We start from the raw sequence: 16,677 nt of genomic DNA on the forward strand, positions 1-16,677 counted from the left end.
AATGGTAATCTCAACTGGCATTTTGAGAAGATGGAGACATACTTCATTTTCCAAGCCTGATCTACTCAATTAATCCCAGATGACTAGCTTCAAAGCAGAAAATATCAAATACTGAGAGTTCACACAGAACATTACTCTAGTTTGGCCTACTGATCTCCATATCATTCTCAACCTTAAAGTTTGATTTTTTAAAAAATCAATCTCTGAACAACTTATTTTTTTAAATTGAGGTTTGGCTGACGTATAGAAAGACCATACATATTTAACATATGCATCTTGATGAGTTTGAGGACAAATATACACCCGTGAAACTACCTCTGTAAGATTTGATCTTGCCCTCGTCTTGCCCAGCAACAGTGCCATAACTGAGTCTGCTTTATAAATATACTTTCAAAGGAATAAAATCATATTTTAATTGTTCTATACCTAAAGAAAGACTTTAGAACATTAAAATCAGAAGATTAAAAATTATTTGACTCAAATAAGGCAGTCCTTTTGAGGTACTGCTCCGCTTCTCCCAGCTCCATGTTATGGCACCGTCCAGCTTACCTTGTCAGGAGGAACACTGTACAGCTCTGGCAGAAGTGGAACTCCATTTTTGCCTTTGATGAGGACTGCTTCAAGAGCCTCTCTGTATTCTTGAACCTGTAGAGAAAAGAAAAGGGGAACAAAATTCACAGAGTTCCCTTTGGGGATCTAGGGGAGGGTTGTAGCCAAAGAAGGTCCTATTGCAAAGGGGTATATTCACCTAGTGAAAGGAAAGAAAGGGAAGTAGTATTTACTAAATGCTGATGGAGGCCAGATACTATGCTAGGAGTTTTGCATACTTTTAATGCATTTAATTTTTTTTAACATCTTTATTGGAGTATAACTGCTTTACAATGTTGTGTTAGTTTCTGTTGTATAACAAAGTGAATCAGCTATATGTATACATATATCCTCATATCCTCTCCCTCCTGCGTGTCCCTCCCACCCTCCCTATCCCAACCCTCTAGGTGGTCACAAAGCACCGAGCTGATCTCCCTGTGCTATGTGGCTGCCTCCCACTAGCTATCTAGTTTACATTTGGTAGTGTATATATGTCAATGCCACTCTCTCACTTCATCCCAGCTTACCCTTCCCCCTCCCCATGTCCTCAAGTCCATTCTCTACGTCTGCATCTTTATTCCTGTTCTGCTGATGAATGCATTTAATTTTAATAACCATCCAGGTGTGTGTAATTAAAGCCTTTTTACAGGGAAATTAAGGCTCAAGGAGGTTATGAGCTTCTGAAAGATCATACAGCGAGTGCAAGGATGAGCCCAGATTTGAGCCCAAGTCAGCCTGCCTCCACGTGCATGCTTCTACCCACTGTGTACTACACTGAGTAGAGCTTCTTGACTTTACATGTAATTGCTTTTAAAACTGTATTTTCCCTGTCAAATTAAGTTTCTATTATGATCACGTTTACATTTTTTTGCTTAACAATTTGCTGTAGATTAGTAATAAATAAAAAGCAAAAAAAAACCCCACTATAATTTATGGTGGAAAAAATATATAGTCAGTTCTGCTATGATAGTTGTTTTGAAAACACAAATTTGTTCCAGTGCATTTGATATATTAGAGAACAATTTGAGCATAACATGAGTTTCACATCTGCTTACGCACAATTTCAACCTGAGAAGGCACTCAGCTGAACTGAGCCGTGTAAGAATACACAACATACACACATGCACACACCTCAGAACCATGAACCACAACCCATCCACATGTGGTGTTACAACTTTCCATCCAATTTCAGATAACTCTCCTACCACTCCTGAGCTGCTCTCTTCTCATGGCCGACTTGGCTGCATGGCTCTGTGCCTTCCCTTCTATTTAATTTCCCCTTCTATTCCTTCCTTGCCCTATTTTTTTATTCTTCCTCTCTGTTTGATATTCTTTTTTTTAATTTTCTCTTATGTTATCTCTCTTTTCCTCTCTTCCTCTGGCATGTAGGGTGGTGAGCACGGGAGCCCTGCAAGTGAGGTGGTAGGAACATGGTTGCACATATCCACAAGAAAACTTCAGGTGTTTTTCAAGGTACAAGTGCCATATCTTTGTGGTATTTAAATATTTCTTAACCATTTAACACGTATAAAGCTGTGGCACTGTTTTTTTTCAATTATGAGAAAACCGAACACTAAAATAAAATTATATTTGAAGTATGAAACAACAGTTAATCCAAATTTTTAACAATGATATTAAATTTTAATACACATTTTAATAGCAGCATATTATTTTATACACATGATCTCTAATTTAACATTTTGTTCTTGTTGAACATTTCAATTACCACCAGACTTAATTTGTATGAATGTAACAGTGATGAGCAGCATTGTATCTAAATGTATGCCACCCTTGAAATAATTTTCTCAGAATATAATTTTTGAAAGAGGAATGAATGAATGTTTTAAAGCCATTAATGCCTATCTGTGGTACTGTTTTTATTCGGTTCCTATCATTTTGTATGTATTTCTGACAAACTTTTTAAGTGTTTTCCCCAACCACATTTTCCCATAAGCCCTATAGTTTATACTTCTCAAATATGCAGAGCATGTTGATTTTTAGGGAACATCTATGTGTCTCATTATAGCCAAACTGACTGTACCATGCACTTATCACATGTCTTCATCTGTGAAATTCAAAGAATTTTAGGGCTTTCCACTTCTTCAATGAAGAGAGAAAAACTATTCTCATCATATGTACAGGCATACCTTGTTTTATTGCACTTTGCTTTATTGTGCTTCACAGATACTGCGTTTTTTTTGTTTGTTTGTTTTTGTTTTTGTTTTACAAATCGAAGGTTTGCAGCAACCCTGTGTTGAGCAAGTCTACTGGCATCATTTTTCCAACAGCATTTGCTCATTTTGTGTCTCTGTGTCACATTTCTGGGAATTCTCGAAGTATTTCAAAGCATGTACCAGCAAAAAGATTATGACCCATGGAAGGCTCAGATGATGGTTAGCATTTTTCAGCAATAAAGTATTTTTAACTAAGGTATGTACATGGTTTTTTTAGACATACTGCTATCGCACACTTAACAGAATGTAGTGTAAACATAACTTTTATATGCACTGGGAAACCAAAAAATTTCATATGACTTGCTTTATTGAGATATTTGCAATATTTGTGCTGCTCTGGAACTGAACCTGCATATCTCTGAGGTATGCCTGTACAGCAAAACTGAAGAAGTCAATGACAGTACTTGGACTACTCAGTGGTCAGCAGCAAAGCCAGGAAAAAAAAAAGAATAAAAAAGAATCCAGGCCTTCCAGCTCCTTTTTTTCCCCTGAGAGTTCAAAAAACCTGAATATGCTTTGTACTTAGTTGGCACATTTAATAAATAAATCTTTCTTTGAGCAAGCGCAGTTTTTGAGAAACAATTTTGTGGAATTTGAGAAGGACTGAGAAAAATGGTAGAATCAAAATAGGGTGGTCAAGGGACTTCCCTGGTGGTCCAGTGGGTAAGACTCCGTGCTCCCAATGCAGGGGCCCCAGGTTCGATCTCTGGTCGGGGAACTAGATCCCACATGCATGACGCAACCAAGAATCTGCATGCTGAAGCCCGCATGCCGCAACTAAGAAGCCCGCATGCCACCAACTAAACATGCCGCAATGAAGATCCTGCGTGCTGCAACTAAGACCCAGAGCAGCCAAAATGAATAAATAAATAAATAATAAATATTTTTGAAAAGTTTGGTTTAAAAACAATTGGGTGCTCAAAATAGGGCAGGTATCTCTATTATTGCTTATCTTATTTCTTGCTCAAATAAGGATGCTCTATATAAAGCTTAGAGTAAAACAGCACTTTGTGCCCCTGAAACTTTGGTGTAACCCTATTATTTAAACTCATTTTGGCAGTTACAGATTACTATTGGCCAAAGTATTCAAATTACACAAAACTGTATTTATGTAGCCAAGTATAAATGACTTCCAAATGTGTTGGATTTATGTCCAAGTTTAGAACATAGCCAATTTGCAGAATGCCTGACATTAAACTAACTTGATTAAATTGTCCAGTCTCACTGTTTTCCAACAATGGTTTCTAAACTACTTTATTTATGTAGCTCAAAAAGCAATGATGACTATATTTTGGGGGGTGAGGACAGGGTATAAGTGGGTTGTTGTTTTGTTTTTGCTGAAGTCAGAATATCATTTCCAAGATTTATTTAAAAAAAAAAAGACATACAAAGTCAGGAGGTAAATTCAAGTACCTCTGATGACTAAGGCAAGTATACAGGACTTGCTATTCTGCTTTCTATATTTATTAAAAGTCAAGTCTGAGTGATAGCAATATCCAGGTCTTCTAACTCTTAACATGCACCCTCAATTACTAGTCTCTAGAAGACAACTCTGTCTCCTCCCTATTAGGGAAGACTTCCATTTGGACACAGGGTCAGCACAGTCATTAACTGAAAGAGGAAGACATAATAACAATCTGCTAAAAAGCTCTTTCCCCAGTGCATTACCTGTTCTGCATTCCCACTAAATACCCCATCAAGGATAAAGTATGTCCAGAACAATGGCCATTCACACTCAATGTTTTCAAATAACTTCAGCTCAGCTGGTTCATAGTACAGACGATTGGGATCCTGGTAAAAACACAATAAACAAAGTCTGTCTTATCACTCCAAAGTCAGACTATATCTTTAGTTCAGAGGTCTTACAACACAGCCTTTCACCACTGATAGTTTGTTTCAGAGAAGGCAGAGCACATACACACTCCCCTCCTTTAGCAAGTACTTTTGTCACGTGATTCTAACTAGCAGAACTCGGATAATAATGATACTACAGGCAGGTGTATGAGGAAGTGAGACTAATTTGTAATAAGCCTGAGTTTGGTTTTGCACTTGTTAAGTTTGAGGTAGCAGCAGAACATACAAATATAAATGTTCAGAAGGACAGCAAGAGATGAGGGTTTGGGAATCATCCTTATAGAGGTGACACACGAATCACAAATTATGGATGCAGTACCTATATATAATGAACAAGCAGCCCAAGAACAGAATCTTGGTAAACCCTGAGTTTGGTGAGGGAGGACAGAAAGAGGAGAAAAATTAGGATGGTGTAGAGTTGTGGAAGTTAAAATAGGAAAAGAATTTCAAGAAAATGTAGGGGTAGGTAATAGTGATGTACTACAGAGAAGTCAAGGAGAATAAGGACTGAGAAAAGGCTACTGGATTGCTTACCTAGGAGATTATGATGATATTTCAGACCACAATTTTAATAGATTGGTAGGGGAAGAAGTCAAAAAGCTTAAAGAATAAAATGGAAGACAGGAAGTGAACCAGAAGAGTTTGAGCTCGGTAATTTAAAAAAATTATAATGGCTCTCAACCAGCAAACCTGAGCCTTAAACGATGTTTACATTGTCAATGAAAGTGGTTACCGACCATTCATTCCCTTTTAATAATACTAAATTTTCTCCATGGATATTTCCAAGGAGAACTTTTGACAAGTGGAACAAAAGGAAGTTAACTTTTCAAGGTCAAGTACTGTTTAGAACTAACCAACTGCAAAAGGTGGAAGGGATCCAAAAGGATCTACTGACAGAAAGATTTTTCCCTTTGTAATAATTAAATATTTGGGGGGGAATATTTTGAGACAATGTAAATATTCTGTTTCTGCATAAACTTCCATCCACTGATTTAAGCATCCATCAGGAGCTCTTTCCTGAAACTAACCAACTTCAAGAGGTGGAAGGACTACACCTTCCTCTATTTTATTTAATCCAGAAGGGCTCACAAGCAAAACCTGGCAACTAATCCTAACAAAGGTAGCAAACATCAGTTATTGTTATCCTATTTAGTGATTATTTGAAGTACCATCAATGAGGTAAGTATTTTCTCTGAATGAGGCTGCAGTAGTGACCATTCTACCTTGGACTCATTTTGGGGAAAACAAACTTACCTCTTTAGGAGTTTTATATCCATCTCGTAGAAAGCGACAGCAACCATAACGACCCTGGGAATGCAGAGGAAAGAAGCCAGAAGAATGAACACTGGTACAGCAATATAATTAATCAGAAATGTATCCTTTGCAACAGCTACATGTGCCAACCTATCATCAACAGAGACATGATACTTAAAAAATAATTTTAAAAAACCCTGATATCAGTCCAGCAGCAGAAAGTGATTTCAGCAATGTGATTTCAAGCGAGGGCTAAGTTGCAGGCTCTTCCCTAAAGCAGTGTTTTTATTTTTATCTTCTCCATGGCTTTCCACCATAGGATAAGTCTGTGACAGCCCAATTACTAATCTATGCGGTCCTGCTCACACAATTCATAAGACACCACAGTTTTTTTAAAAAAGAAAACACAGTTTAAAAATTTTGAGATAATCTGAGACTTACAGAAGAGTTCCCAAAATAGTACAGAGTCCCTGTATATCCTTCAACCACTGTCCCCTAATATTAACATCTTAAATAATCACAGAAAATTTACCAAAACTAAAAAATTAACCTTGGTACAACACTATTAACCAAAGTATAGAACTTATTTGGATTTCACCAGTTTTTCCACTAATGCTTTTTTTCTGTTCCAGTATCCAATTTAGGATACCACTGCATTTAGCTGGCATGTTTCCTTAGTCTCTTCTAATCTGTGATGGTTCCTCAGTCTTTCCCTGTTTTTCATCATCTTGACATTTTTGCAGAGTGTTTGTCAGTTACTTTGTAGAATGCCTCTCGATTTGGTTTTGTCTGATGTTTTCTCATGATTAGATTGAGGTACTGCATTCTTGGGAAGGACATCACAGAGGTGCTGTGTGCTTCTCAGTGCACTGTATCAGGGCGTACATGATGTCAGTACATCTTATTACCGGTGATGTTAACCCTGATCACTTGGTTAAATCACCAACATAGGTCATATTCAAGACTCACAAAGATACTAATTAGCCTTAAAGTTAGAGCTTAAAGAAAAGAAAGGCACATATGGACATACCTGAAGCTTAGTGATGATTTCCTGTTTTGTGAGCTCCACCAACTGATTATCCTCTACTGCAAAGGCTGGGAAGGAAATAACTGAAAGTAGACTAGCATCAACCTCTTTGGATGTTGAAGCCCGGGGGAGTATCGAATTAAGGATAGACTAAAAGAAAGGAAGTCAAATGTGGCACATTAGTAAATAACTCAGGATTATAAAATTATTAGCTTTAGTTTCAAAAGATGTATGTTGAAGAGGATCATTCAGTTGAAAATCTAAAAATGATTTAATAGTGAAAGCTTAGAAGACTAACTACTTCTATAAATCATCCCTTGTCTTAATCCTGCTCTCAGTGCTTCATAATCCTGATTCTTAAGAAGCTGCTAATGGATAAAGAATATTCTAACATCATTATCCCACCCATAATGCTGTTGCTCCATTAGCAACTATCTAAGCATAAAGATAAAATGTAGCTGCTGGGAAGCAAGATGTGGAAGGCTTAGCTCCTATATCCCTGAAATTTATCTTTTCCATGGAAAATTTTGCATTTTTAAAATTAGAAGGTGAGACTGTATTCACTAGAACACCATGGGTGCCTAATCAGGGTTTGAAGAAGACAAGAAAGGCCATCTTGTCAATGACAAGAACCTTACTCTTTCAATACACAGAGTAATCCTAAACAAAACTGAAGATGTGCATTTACCACTTAAACAGTCTAATCTCCAAACATCTAACCCGAGGGCCAACCGGGGACAAGAGAAAGTTTCAGAGCCACTATCAAGAAGAACACTCAAAATCGATCACCTCTTGTTCTCTTGGGATATTTAGAAAAGGAGATACTCAGGAGCAGAGCTCATATACCATTGATACAATAATAGTGGAGAATTCCAGATACTGTGATAGGTTCACTTTATATCCTTGGGTGAGAGAACAGGACTATGATCTCTGTTATAGCTCATGCTGTATCAGGTTTATCTCTATAGGATGCTTGATAAGACATTTTTGGTACATGGTAATAAATCAGATTATGTACTCTCATTCAGTTCTCCTTATTCTAAAGCCCATGCTAAATTTGAGTCTGAGTAAAAATACATTTTTCTATAACATTGTCCATTATTCTCTTACCTGGCAGTGTTGCACTTCATCAGCTAGGACATGGATAACTGACTGGGGCCCACCTTTCACACCAAACAGGTCCAGTTCATCTAATGCCTCCAGGGCTGCCTTTGAGGAACAAAGAAGGAAAGGACAACTTTAGCATTATAAATGCGTATATTCCTTCTCCCTCTACCCCGGTATCATATCAATGAACATGATATCATTTTAAATATGTTCAGCAGAACAGAAAATACAATAACATTCTTTATTCCCAGGGGCCTCTGAGGGTTTTTTTGGTCTCCCATATTGTCCCAGAGACACTTGAGATGGAGGTTGCAGTCATACTTTCATGATTAAAAACCCTCAACAAATTCGGTATAGAAGGAACATACCTCAACATAATAAAGGCCATATACAACAAACCCACAGCTAACATTCTACTCAGTGGTGAAAAATTGAAAGTTTTCCTGTAAGATTAAAGCAAGACAAGGGTGCCCACTCTTACCACTCTTATTCAACATAGTACTGGAAGTCCTAGCTAAAGCAATTGGGCAAGACAAAGAAATAAAAGGCATCCAAATCAGAAATGAAGAAGTAAAACTGTCATTATTTGAAGATGATATGATCTCATATATAGAAAACCCTAAAGACTCAACCAAAAAACTGTTGGAACTAATCAACAAATTCAGTAAAGTTACAGGATATAAAATCGACATACAGAAATCAATTGTGTTTTCTGTACACTAACAACAAAACATCTAAAAAAGAAATAAAGAAAACTATCCCATTCACAACAGCATCAAAAGCAATAAAATACTTAAGAATAAATTTAACCAAAGAGGTGAAAGATCTGTACAATGAAAACTACAATACTTTGATGACAGAAATTTAAGACAAAAACAAATGGAAAGATACCCCCATGCTCATGGATCAGAAGAATTAATATTGTTAAAATGTCTATACTACCCAAAGTCATCTATAGATCCAATGCAATCCGTATAAAAATTCCAATGGCATTTTTCACAGAATAAAAAAAATCCTAAAATTTGTATGGAATCACAAAAGACCCTAAATAGCCAAAGCTATTATGAGAAAGAAAAACAAAGCTGAAGGCATCACACTTCCTGATTTCAAACTATACTACACAGGTATAGTAATTAAAATAGTATGATACAGGCATAAAAGTAGACACATAGACCAATGAAACAGAATAGAGAGCCCAGAAATAAACCCCTGCATTTACAGTCAATTAATATTTGATAAAGGAGCCAGGAACACTCAATGGGAAAATGATAGTCTCTTCAACAAACAGTTTTGGGAAAACTGGATAATCACACACAGAACAATAAAATTGGACCCCTATCTTACACCACACACAAAAATTAACTCAAAATGGATTAAACATTAAGACCGGATATCACAAAACTCCTCCTTCACATTGGTCTTGGCAACAATTTTTTAGATATGACACCAAAGGTATAAGCACAAAAGCAAAAATCAATAAGGGGGACTACATCAAACTAAAAAGCTTCTGCGTAGAGAAGGGACTTGAGGACACAGGGAGGGGGAAGGGTAAGCTGGGACGAAATGAGAGAGTGGCATGGACTTATATATACTACCAAATGTAAAATAGATAGCTAGTGGGAAGCAGCCACATAACACAGGGAGATCAGCTCAGTGCTTTGTGACCACCTAGAGGGGTGGGATAGGGAGGGTGGAAGGGAGATGCAAGAGGGAGGAGATATGGGGATATATGTATATGTATAGCTGATTCACTTTGTTATAAAGCAGAAACTAACACACCATTGTAAAGCAATTATACTCCAATAAAGATGTTTATAAATAAATAAATAGCTTCTGTACAACAAAAGAAACAATCAAAAAGATGAAAAAGCAACCTACAGAATGGGAGAAAATATTTGCAAACCACATATATAATGAGAAGTTTATATCCCAAATATATAAAGAACTCACACAATTCAATAATTAAAAACCAAATAATTCAATTAAAAAATGGGCAAAGGAAATGAATAGACATTTTTTCCAAAGAGAACATACAAATGGCCAACAGGTACAGGAAAAGATGCTCAACATCACTAATCAACAGGGAAATGCAAGTCAAAACCACAATGCAATATCACCTCACATCTGTCAGAATAGTTATAAAAAAGATAAGTATGGGTGAGGACATGGATAAAAGCAAACCTTGTACACTGTTGGGGGAAATGCAAGTTGGTTCAGCCACTATGGAAAATAATAAGTATGGAGGTTACTCAAAAAATTAAATTAGAACTACCATATGATCCAGCAATTTCACTTTTGGGTATATATCCAAAGGAAATAAAAACAGGATATCAAAGAAATATATGCACTCCTATGTTTACTGCAGCATCATTCACAATGTACGGAAACAATCTAAGTGCCCGTCAACAGATGAATGGATAAAGAAGATGTGGTGTATGTGTGTGCGCACCTGCCTCTGTGTGTGTGTGTGTGTGTATAATGGAATATCATTCAGCCATAAGAAAGAAGGAGGAGATTGGTTCAAGATGGTAGAGTAGAAGGACGTGCGCTCACTCCCTCTTGCGAGAGCACCAGAATCACAACTAACTGCTGAACAATCATCGACAGGAAGACACTGGAACTCACCAAAAAAGATACCCCACATCCAAAAACAAAGGAGAAGCCACAATGAGATTGCAGGAGGGGCGCAATCACACTAAAATCAAATCCCATAATTGCTAGGTGGGTGACTCACAAACTGGAGAACACTTATACCACAGAAGTCCACCCACTGGAGTGAACGTTCTGAGCCCCACATCAGGCTTCCCAACCTGGGGGTCTGGCAATGGGAGGAGGAATTCCTAGAGAATCAGACTTTGAAGGCTAGCGGGATTTGACTGCAGGACTTTGACAGGACTGGGGGAAATAGAGACTCCACTCTTGGAGGGCACACACAAAGTAGTGTGCATATTGGGATCCAGGGGAAGGAGCAGTGACCCCATAGGAGACTGAACCAGACCTACCTGCTAGTGTTGGAGGGTCTCCTGCAGAGGCGGGGGGGGGGGCTGTGGCTCACTGCGGGGACAAGGACACTGGCAGCAGAAGTTCTGGGAAGTACTCCTTGGCGTGAGCTCTCCCAGAGCCTGCCATTAGCCCCACCAAAGAGCCAGGTAGGCTCCAGTGTTGGGTCGCCTCAGGCCAAACAACAAACAGGGAGGGAACCTAGCGCCACCCATCAGCAGACAAGCGGATTAAAGTTCTACTGAGCTCTGCCCTCCAGAGCAACACCCAGCTCTACCCATCACCAGTCTCTCCCATCAGGAAGCTTGCACAAGCCTCTTAGATAGCCTCATCCACCAGAGGGCAGACAGCAGAAGCAAGAAGAACTACAATCCTGTAGCCTGTGGAACAAAAACCATGTTCACAGAAAGATAGACAAAATGAAAAGGCAGAGGACTTTGCACCAGATGAAGGAACAAGATAAAACTCCAGAAAAACAACTAAATGAAGTGGAGATAGACAACCTTCCAGAAGATGAAATCAGAATGATAGTGAAGATGATCCAGGACCCCGGAAAAAGAATGGAGGCAAAGATCGAGAAGATGCAAGAAATGTTTAACAAAGACCTGGAAGAATTAAAGAACAAACACCTTGAAGAATTAAAGAACAAACAAACAGAGACGAACAATACAGTAACTGAAATGAAAAATACACTAAAAGGAATCAACAGCAGAATAACTGAGGCAGAAGAACAGATAAGTGACCTGGAAGACAGAATGGTGGAATTCACTGCTGCGGAACAGAATAAATAAAAAAGAATGAAAAGAAGTGAAGACAGCCTAAGAGACCTCTGGGACAACATTAAACACAACAACATTCGCATTATAGGGGTCCCAGAAGGAGAAGAGAGAAAAGACCCTAGAAAATATTTGAAGAGAGTATAGTTGAAAACTTCCATAACATGGGAAGGGAAATAGCCACCCAAGTCCAGGAAGCACAGAGAGTCCCAGGCAGGATAAACCCAAGGAGAAACATGCCGCGACACATAGTAAACAAACTGACAAAAATTAAAGACAAAGAAAAACTACTGAAAGCAACGAGGGAAAAACTACAAATAACATAAAAGGGAACTCCCATAAGGTTAACAGCTGATTTCTCAGCAGAAACATTACAAGCCAAAAAGGAGTGTCATGATATATTTAAAGTGATGAAAGGGAAGAACCTACAACCAAGATTACTCTACCCGGCAAGGATCTCATTCAGATTTGATGGAGAAATCAAAAACTTTACAAACAAGCAAAAGCTAAGAGAATTCAGCACCACCAAACCAGCTCTACAACAAAAGCTAAAGGAACTTGTCTAAGTGGGAAACACAAGAGAAGAAAAGGACCTACAAAAACAAACCCAAACAATTAAGAAAATGGTCACAGGAACATACATATCGATAATTGCCTTAAACATGAATGGATTAAATGCTCCAACCAAAAGACACAGGCCTGCTGAATGGATACAAAACCAACACCCATATATATGCTGTCTACAAGAGACCCACTTCAGACCTAGGGACACATACAGACTGAAAGTGAGGGGATGGAAAAAGATATTCCATACAAAAGAAAATCAAAAGGAAGATGGAATAGCAATACTCATATCAAATAAAATAGATTTAAAATAAAGAATGTTACAAGAGACTAGGAAGGACACTACATAATGATCAAGGGATCAATCCAAGAAGAAGATATAACAATTATGAATATATATGCACCCAACATAGGAGCACTTCAATGCATAAGGCAACTGCTAACAACTATAAAAGAGGAAATCAATAGTAACACAATAATAGTGGGGGACTTTAACACCTCACTTACAACAATGTAAAGATCATCCAAACAGAAAATTAATAAGGAAACACAAGCTTTAAATGACACAATAGACCAGATAGACTTAACTGATATTTATAGGACATTCCATCCAAAAACAGCAGATTACACTTTCTTCTCAAATGCACATGGAACATTCTCCAGGATAGATCACATCGTGGGTCACAAATCAAGCCTCAGTAAATTTAAGAAAATAGAAATCATATCAAGCATCTTTTCTGAACACAACACTATGAGATTAGAAATGAACTACAGGGGAAAAAACGTAAAAAACACAAAAACATGGAGGCTAAATAATACGTTACTAAATAACCAAGAGATCACTGAAGAACTCAAAGAGGAAAAAAAAAAATACCTAGAGACAAATTACAATGAAAACACGACGATCCAAAACCTACGGGGGTGTACCAAAAGCAGTTCTAAGAGGGAAGTTTATAGCTATACAAGCCTACCTCAACAAACAAGAAACAACTCAAATAAAAAATCTAACCTTCCACCTAAAGGAATTAGAGAAAGAAGAACAAACAAAGCCCAAAGTTAGTAGGAGGAAAGAAATCATTAAGATCAGAGCAGAAATAAATGAAAAAGAAAAAATGAAAACAATAGCAAAGATCAATAAAACTAAAAGCTGGTTCTTTGAGAAGATAAACAAAATTGATAAACCACTAGCCAGACTCATCAAGAAAAAAAGGGAGAAGACTCAAATCAATAGAATTAGAAATGAAAAAGGAGAAGTAACAACTGACACTGAAGAAATACAAATGATCATGAGAGATTACCACAAGCAACTCTACGCCAATAAAATGGACAACCTGGAAGAAATGGACAAATTCTTAGAAATGCGAAACCTACCAAGACTGAACCAGGAAGAAACAGAAAATACGAACAGACCAATCACAAGCACTGAAATTGAAACTGTGATTAAAAATCTTCCAACAAACAAAAGCCCAGGACCAGATGGCTTCACAGGCGAATTCTATCAAACATTTAGAGAAGAGCTAACACCTATCCTTCTCAAACTCTTCCAAAATATTGCAGAGGGAGGAACACTCCCCAACTCATTCTACGAGGCCACCATCATCCTGATACCAAAACAAGACAAAGATGTCACAAAGAAAGAAAACTACAGGCCAATATCACTGATGAACATAGATGCAAAAATCCTCAACAAAATACTAGCAAACAGAATCCAACAGCACATTAAAAGGATCATACACCATGATCAAGTGGGGTTTATTCCAGGAATGCAAGGATTCTTCAATATATGCAAATCAATCAACGTGATACACCATATTAACAAACTGAAGGAGAAAAACCATATGATCATCTCAATAGATGCAGAGAAAGCTTTCGACAAAATTCAACACCCATTTATGATAAAAGCCCTGCAAAAAGTAGGCATAGAAGGAAATTTCCTCAACATAATAAAGGCCATATATGACAAACCCACAGCCAACATCGTCCTCAATGGTGAAAAACTGAAACCATTTCCACTAAGATGAGGAACAAGACAAGGTTGCCCACTCTCACCACTGTTATTCAACATAGATTTGGAAGTTTTAGCCACAGCAATCAGAGAAGAAAAAGAAATTAAAGGAATCCAAATCAGAAAAGAAGAAGTAGAGCTGTCACTGTTTGCAGATGACATGATACTATACATAGAGAATCCTAAAGATGTCAACAAAAACTACTAGAGCTAATCAATGAATTTGGTAAAGTAGCAGGATACAAAATTAATGCACAGAAATCTCTTGCATTCCTATACACTAATGATGAAAAATCTGAAAGTGAAATTAAGAAAACACTCCCATTTACCATTGCAACAAAAAGAATAAAATATCTAGGAATAAACCTACCTAAGGACACAAAAGACCTGTATGGTTCTTTGAGACGATAAGCAAAATTGATAAACCATTAGCCAGACTCATCAAGAAAAAGAGGGAGAGGACTCAAATCAATAAAATCAGAAATGAAAAAGGAGAAGTTACAACAGACACCGCAGAAATACAAAGCATCCTAAGAGACTACTACAAGCAACTCTATGCCAATAAAATGGACAACCTGGAAGAAATGGACAAATTCTTAGAAAGGTATAACCTTCCAAGACTGAACCAGGAAGAAATAGAAAAAATGAACAGACAAGTCACAAGCACTGAAATTGAAACTGTGATTAAAAATCTTCCAACAAACAAAAGTCCAGGACCACAAGGCTTCACAGGTGAATTCTATCAAACATTTAGAGAAGAGCTAACACCCATCTTTCTCAAACTCTTCCAAAAAATTGCAGAGGAAGGAACACTCCCAAACTCATTCTATGAGGCCACCATCACCCTGATACCAAAACCAGACAAAGATACTACAAAAAAAGAAAATTACAGACCAATATCACTGATGAATATAGATGCAAAAATCCTCAACAAAACACTAGCAAACAGAATTCAACAACACATTAAAAGGATCATACACCATGATCAAGAGGGGTTTATCCCAGGGATGCAAGGATTCTTCAGTATACGAAACCAATCAGTTATACACCATATTAACAAATTGAAGAATAAAAACCATGTGATCATCTCAACAGATGCAGAAAAAGCTTTTGACAAAATTCAACACCCGTTTATGATAAAAACTCTCCAGAAAGTGGGCATAAAGGGAACCTACCTCAACATAATAAAGGCCATATACGACAAACCCACAGCAAACATCATTCTCAATGGTGAAAAAGTGAAAGCATTTCCTCTAAGATCAGGAACAAGACAAGGATGACCACTCTCACCACTATTATTCAACAGAGTTTTGGAAGCTTTAGCCAGAGCAATCAGAGAAGAAAAAGAAATAAAAGGAATATAAATTGGAAAAGAAGAAGTAAAACTGTCACTGTTTGCAAATGACATGATACTATACACAGATAATCCTGAGGATGCCACCAGAAAACTACTAGAGCTAAGCAATAAATTTGGTAAAGTTGCAGGATACAAAATTAATGCACAGAAATCTCTGGCATTCCTATACACTAATGATGAAAAATCTGAAAGAGAAATTAAGGAAACACTCCCATTTACCATTGCAACAAAAAGAATAAAATACTTAGGAATAAACCTACCTAGGGAGACAAAAGACCTGTATGCAGGAAACTATAAGACACTGATGAAAGAAATGAAAGATGATACCAACAGATGGAGAGATATACCATGTTCTTGGATTGGAAGAATAAATATTGTGAAAATGACTATACTACCCAAAGCAATCTACAGATTCAATGCAATCCCTTTCAAATTACCAATGGCATTTTTTACAGAACTAGAACAAAAAATCTTAAAATTTGTATGGAGACACAAAAGACCCCGAATAGCCAAAGCAGTCTTGAGGGAAAAAAACGGAGCTGGAGGAATCAGACTCTCTGACTTCAGACTATACTACAAAGCTACAGTAATCAAGACAGTATGGTACTGGCACAAAAACAGAAATACAGATCAGTGGAACAGGATAGAAAGCCCAGAGATAAACCCACGCACCTATGGTCAACTAATCTATGACAAAGGAGGCAAGGATATACAATGGAGAAAAGAGAGTCTCTTCAATAAGTGGTGCTGGGAAAACTGGACAGCTACATGTAAAAGAATGAAATTAGAACACTCCCTAACACCATACACATAAATAAACTCAAAATGGATTAGAGACCTAAATGTAAGACCAGACACTATAGAACTCTTAGAGGAAAACATAGGAAGAACACTCTTTGACCTAAATCACA

General features: G+C 37.4%; 1 protein-coding gene across 5 annotated transcripts in view; it reads right to left on the reverse strand.

Annotated features, from left to right (window-relative positions):
- Nucleotides 1-16,677, reverse strand: part of PHKA1 (phosphorylase kinase regulatory subunit alpha 1) — a 136,311-nt gene that overhangs the window by 90,924 nt on the left and 28,710 nt on the right. For 4 of the 5 annotated variants that reach the window (XM_061178027.1, XM_061178029.1, XM_061178025.1 and 1 more), the window contains exons 7-11: nucleotides 8,068-8,166; nucleotides 6,961-7,107; nucleotides 5,931-5,984; nucleotides 4,491-4,613; nucleotides 550-645 (exon numbers count right to left, since the gene is read on the reverse strand). In XM_061178027.1, the coding sequence (XP_061034010.1) occupies nucleotides 550-645; nucleotides 4,491-4,613; nucleotides 5,931-5,984; nucleotides 6,961-7,107; nucleotides 8,068-8,166 (519 nt within the window). The remainder of the gene's footprint in view (nucleotides 1-549; nucleotides 646-4,490; nucleotides 4,614-5,930; nucleotides 5,985-6,960; nucleotides 7,108-8,067; nucleotides 8,167-16,677) is intronic. The other variant, XM_061178030.1, reaches the window with a different exon arrangement.

The sequence above is a fragment of the Eubalaena glacialis genome, chromosome X (assembly GCF_028564815.1).
Source record: "Eubalaena glacialis isolate mEubGla1 chromosome X, mEubGla1.1.hap2.+ XY, whole genome shotgun sequence".
Lineage (NCBI taxonomy): Eukaryota > Metazoa > Chordata > Mammalia > Artiodactyla > Balaenidae > Eubalaena > Eubalaena glacialis.